A 5,817-nucleotide genomic window follows, 5' to 3' on the forward strand; every position below is an offset into this window, starting at 1 on the left:
ATTTTATTACCTATCTCGTCGTTGATGCCGTTAATCACATAGTGAATCAATGCGTCTACCTCCACTGCACCTCTTGAAGCCAGCTCTCTCATTGCTAAAAAAATATTCCTGAACGGTTTCTTCCTTTTTTATTCTTCGTTTTTCTAGCATTTTATGCAGCTCGGCGCTGGAGATTTTTGTAGCAAACTCTTCTATTAACGCGTTCTTCAGTTTCTTCCACGTCTTAATGATTCCTCCGCTCTGTATGAATAATTTGGCTACGCCTTTTAGCGATCTTTTTGCAAAGACTACCTTGTGTAGGTCGTCCCAGTCAAACATGGTAGCGGCTTCTTCAAAATCATTAATCCATCGTTCAATTGGATACGAATCGGTTCCATTGAATGCACGAACCGAATCCTCAACATCTTTATAGCTCAAAGTAAATTGTTTAGAGTCATTATTCGCATTTCTTTGTCTCCTATCTCTTTCAGATCGACGATTGTTTCCTCGTTCCACACTGACTGTGCCTCCTCCCTCTTCGTCGGCATCAGCATCCTCGTCATTATCTTCATCGTTGATCCCGTAGGTATCATTCTCGACGTTATTTCCATCACCCTCGTTGTCAACGTCCTCCTCGTCATCCTCGTCCTCGTCGATTGCAAAGATCCTATATCCATCAGGGCCCTCACTATCCGCTCTCTTAATTGCTCAGCATTCCCGTTGTATGCAATGTCAAGAATATTGCAAATTGATATTAAATCGCCTATTGAAAATCTCATAGCATATTGAAGTTTAGCTCTGAACTCGGCAGAGTCGTCGCTAAATTCAAACCCGCGGAACTCTCGTAACCGCCGCCGGTTATTCCTATCTCCGTCTTCCTCGAAAATAAATTTATGCATGACCACTATCACTGCTCGAGATGCTGTAGCAATTTTTTGTTTTATTGTAGGTATTTGCCCTAATTGCTCCATAATTTCGTCTATCGATTTTACTTTCACAAACGGCAATTGGAGTTCTTGTGTTCGGCTCTGGAATGTTCTCGGTCACACGTGCGTTGTTCGTATATATGTTCTCTTTTTGGATTCTGGAATGTTCTCAATCCTTGCCTATTCGTTTGTCTCTCTTTTTTCCTACTCCGTTTTTTTTTCCACGTCTTTCCCCCGTTTTCTCGAAGGTTCTTGATTCTTACCTACTCGTTGTTTGTCTCTCTTTTCCCTACTCCGTCTGCTCCTCTTTGTCTCTCGTCTTGCGTTTTTCCCTGATTTTCTCGAACGTTCTCGATTCTTGCTTACTCGTTTTCTTGACTGTTTCTTCACGTTTTTCGTCTTTCCTTCGTCTTTCGTCCTTTCGTTTTTCGTCTGTCGTCTTTGCTTCGTCTTTCGTCTTTTCTTCGTCTTTCGTCTTTTCTTCGTCTTTCGTCTTTTCTTCGTCTTTCGTCTTTTCTTCGTCTTTCGTCTTTCCTTCGTCTTTCGTCTTTTCTTCGTCTTCCGTCTTTCCTTCGTCTTTCGTCTTTTCGTCGTTTCCTATTCTTCGTATTGCCTCGTTCTTCGTCTTTCGTCGCTTCTTTTTAAACACTCATTAGCACTTTCTCTTTGGCTTGTTTTTTGGCACGGACGAGCCCCCAATATTGTAGGGTTAAAAGGGAGACACTCTTCTTCAATTAATATAAATGTATTTCGCTATCTCATGGTTACAAGATTTCAGGAACGCACGCTCCATCGACCGTCATATTCAACTGTCGGTTAACAACTGCCCGCTTCCTTTTTCGCCTGCTTTTTTGTTATAACCCTTACATACCGTTACATACCTAAGCTCAAGCCCGTAACAAGCGAGTACATCGCCCTAGCTCGACTCAAGATAACTATCTCTAAACCCACATATATATATATATATATATATATATATATATATATATATATATATATATATATATATATACAGGGATGGGCATGATTGACATTCAACGATTGACGATTGATGAATAAAAGTTTATTCATTATTCGGCCTCTTATAAATGACGAATAAAAATTTATTCGTTATTCAGCCTCTCGTAAATAATGAATAAAAATTTATTCGTTATTCAACCACTTGTGAATGATGAATAAAAATTTATTCGTTATTCGGCCTCTTATAAATAATGAATAAAAATTTATTCGTTATTCAGCTTCTCGTAAATAATGAATAAAAATTTATTCGTTATTCAACCACTTGTGAATGATGAATAAAAATTTATTCATTATTCGGCTTCTTATAAATAATGAATGAAAATTTATTCGTTATTCAGCCTCTTGTTAATGACGAATAAAAATTTATTCGTTATTCAACCTCTCGTAAATAATGAATAAAAATTTATTCGTTATTCAGTTGCTTGTAAATAATGAATAAAACTTTATTTGTTATTCGGCCTCTTATAAATAATGAATAAAAATTTATTCGTTATTCAATCACTTGTAAATGATGAATAAAAATTTAATCATTATTAAGCTACTTAAAAATGACGAATAAAAATTTAAAAGTTATTTAATCATTCTGTGAAATAATGAATAAGCACTTATCCTTTATTTAATACATCTTGAATAAGGAACAAAAATTTATTTTCCTATTCAATTCTCTTTGAATAACAAAATAAACGACTGAAATTATTATTATTTTTATTCTATAAATTCTGAATAACGAATAAAGATTAACTTCTAATTTTGCTTGTAACAAATAACTGCCTTACCATTAACTGACGATATATATAATAATAATTTAAAGTTATTTTATTGATAACTCAAGAATGTAAAGGATCATTTGAAAAAAATGTTATCTGTTCACATAGTTTTTAAAATTATTAATATAATATATTTATTACATGTGTATGTGCGTATACGTGTGCGTGCGTGCGTGCGTGCGTGTGTGTGTGTGTGTGTGTGTGTGTGTGTGTGTGTGTATACGCGCGCGTGTGTTACCATTTTTGTTTTATGTTGCTTGCTGTTAAAACTCGTCTTTCGAAGTTTTCATCCGTTAGTCTATTGTAGCGTGGCAAATTATGCATTGTTGCATATGAGAATAATCGTTCCACTGGAGCAGAAGAAGGTATCGGCGTATTATATTTGATAAATAATTTCTTTACAATTGGATATGCGTTAATTGCAAATATATTTTCAGTACATGGCTCGTATATGTATCTTCGTACTTCCATTTCAGCATCAGAGTTTTCAAATGTTTCTAATGATGAAACGGAATTATTTCGTTCATCTCCAAAGTCAAAAAAATCATCATTTAAATTTTGATTGGAAGCAGTAATTGGTTGAATTCTACTTTCAATTCGGGCAGCATGCATCACAGCTTTATAAGCTTCTGATTGAGCAGTATCACTCAAGCATCCAATCCATTGTGTTTTGAATTTTGGATGTACAATGGCTGCAATTGCTGCGAAACATCCGTTACCTTGAATATTGAAAAAATCGGTAAACCTTCTTTCAATGCTGCTTAATAAACCTTCTGCTATTGGTTGACAACAAACCAAATTACTGTGATTGCTAATGCGCCTTAATTTTTGGCGCAGAAAAACTAAGCATGGAAGTAGATACCCGTATGAACATTATGTTTCTCCTTGTAGTTTATCAATAGTTTCTGCAACTGGTCGTAAACATATGAGATATTCCTCGATATATTGAAAATCTGTATCTTTTAGGGGATTAGAAGTTTTAAGCTGTTCATTAGTCTCTAATATTTTTTCTCTTAAGAAAAATATTTGTTCTAGAGAATAGAATAATGAATTCCATCTAGTGAAAATTGGTTTTATTAGTGCTTTTCCTAGATTGTATTAAAATTTCTCTTTTTTTTTGGAGAACGTAATTGTTTCCACAATACTTCACATCGAGTAATGGTTTCATTGTGCCGTGCAGCTAGTGTTCTCGTACTTTTTATGCAATTTGTAACATCTGTAGTCGCAATTAAATTTAATGTGTGACTTGTACATCGATAATGTACTGATAACATTGCATTTAATTGAAGATCAGGAAAATCTATTGGTATCGCCGGAATATTATTTAATAATTGATGTTCAATTATTTCTTCATCAGAAACACTTTCATTATCACTATCATCATTGTCGAAATGATCAAGTGTACTTTCGTTAAATAAATTTAGAGATGATTGAATACCAAAGTCACGAAAAGCTTTTACAAAATTTGTTCCGTTATCAGTAATAGTAGCAACAATTTTGTTGGTATTTAATCCAAAAGATGTATGAATTTCATGTATCAATTGTGCTAATCGATCATAAGAATGGGTTCCTGAAAATCGACGGCAAGCAATTGCTGCTGATTTTCTAATTAAACTTTTGGAATCGATCCAGTGGACAGTAATTCCTAAAAATCGACGAGTACTACTTGTCCAGATGTCAGCTGTTGTACAAACGTAGTCAACTTCTTCATTTAATATGCGTTGTAATCCTTTCATATTTTGGCAATGTTGTTTCGCTATTTTTCTTCCTAAAGTACGTCTCGTCAAATGGTTAATAGAGACGTTTCCTCTTTTTGATAATAAGAGATCATCAAACATTTTGCGAAAGGAAGGCATATCAACTGTTGAGAGAGGTGCCATGCTCTCCAAAATATAATTTATTACATTTTTTTCATATTGATGTTGTAATGATAAATTTTGGTCTTCTTGTTGTGTATTTTCATCATCTAATTTTTGTTTCTTATTTTTCACATAATTTAAATATTCATCTGGATACACAAATGGATGTGTTCTTTTCAAGTGAGAAATAAAATTAGAAGGTGAACGTAGCGTACCTTTAATTTTAAAAACTCAATATCAGGCTCAGATAAATAAGATTCTAATAAAAAGGAATATAAACGACAATGAGAGCCACGCCAGCCCATACAACACCAAAATCTTTCATAAATATTTCACCTGAAAAAATGAAACGTTACAGAAAAATTCCTGAAATATCTCTACAACGATGTCTCTAGGATATCAAAATGTCCGTTTTTAAAATCTTGCAAAAATATTGCTGAAAGTTTTCTAAAATCTTTCTAAAATATTGGTGATCGTAATCCTATGAATATAATTAATTTAAAATTATTTCTGAAGTACTTTAAATCTAAAGTATACTTAACTTTAAAGTATATTCCAACTACTTAGCACACGTCGCTCGTCCACTCAGCAAAAGCAATACGCCGAGAATGGACTTAAAATATTTTGCTCAGCCAGTCAGCAAAAGCACTAAAACAAATTTTCTGTTTGCATATATATTGATATACTCAAGCAAAAAATTTGCTGAATTCAACAAAATTTAAGAATTTCAATTTTTTAATTTATTGCACGTGATAGATTTCAGAAACGTTTCGTTGCAACAGAATCTTTCAGAAGTGTTGCACATGAAATGTGAAAAGTTCAAAATTTTTCTAAAAGCTCGGTATTGTATGGGAAGTCATCGTGTAATAATTATAAAATATATAAAATAATTATAAAGTATACAAGAATTGTCCTTTGTATCATATTCGTACCTTCAATTCTTTTTTCGGAATTGCATAATTTGCATATTCCTGTAACAGTTCCTGTCAAGGATGAATTTTCAGCATCTAATTCGAAATATTGACCGTCAAGATATGATGTCTCCTGACATTTAATCTTCAAGATTGTCAACTGATTGATGCTTTCCATAGCTGTAGAACCGGATGCACTCAAATCCAAAGAATCAACATGTGCATCTATACTATTAATAGAGTCTTCTTCAACAGCAATTGGATTATCCATTTTATATATTCCAAAATATTTACTACCTGTGCTCAAACAATAAAATTTCAATCTCAATTATAGAATATATTATTTCTAATCTCT

General features: G+C 33.3%; 1 protein-coding gene across 1 annotated transcript; it reads right to left on the reverse strand.

Annotated features, from left to right (window-relative positions):
• Positions 1 to 388: 388 nt before the first annotated feature.
• Positions 389 to 1,399, reverse strand: LOC113004129. The gene has a single exon (XM_026136461.2). It carries the CDS (start codon positions 948 to 950, stop codon positions 414 to 416), a length of 537 nt encoding a protein of 178 aa, XP_025992246.2. The 5' UTR covers positions 951 to 1,399; the 3' UTR covers positions 389 to 413.
• Between the last annotated feature and the right edge of the window lie 4,418 nt (positions 1,400 to 5,817).

This window comes from Solenopsis invicta, chromosome 6, assembly GCF_016802725.1.
Source record: "Solenopsis invicta isolate M01_SB chromosome 6, UNIL_Sinv_3.0, whole genome shotgun sequence".
Lineage (NCBI taxonomy): Eukaryota > Metazoa > Arthropoda > Insecta > Hymenoptera > Formicidae > Solenopsis > Solenopsis invicta.

Coding starts and splice junctions, on each gene's coding strand:
- LOC113004129 (XM_026136461.2), bottom strand. CDS start 950: ATGGAGCAATTAGGGCAAATACCTACAATAAAACAAAAAATTGCTACA.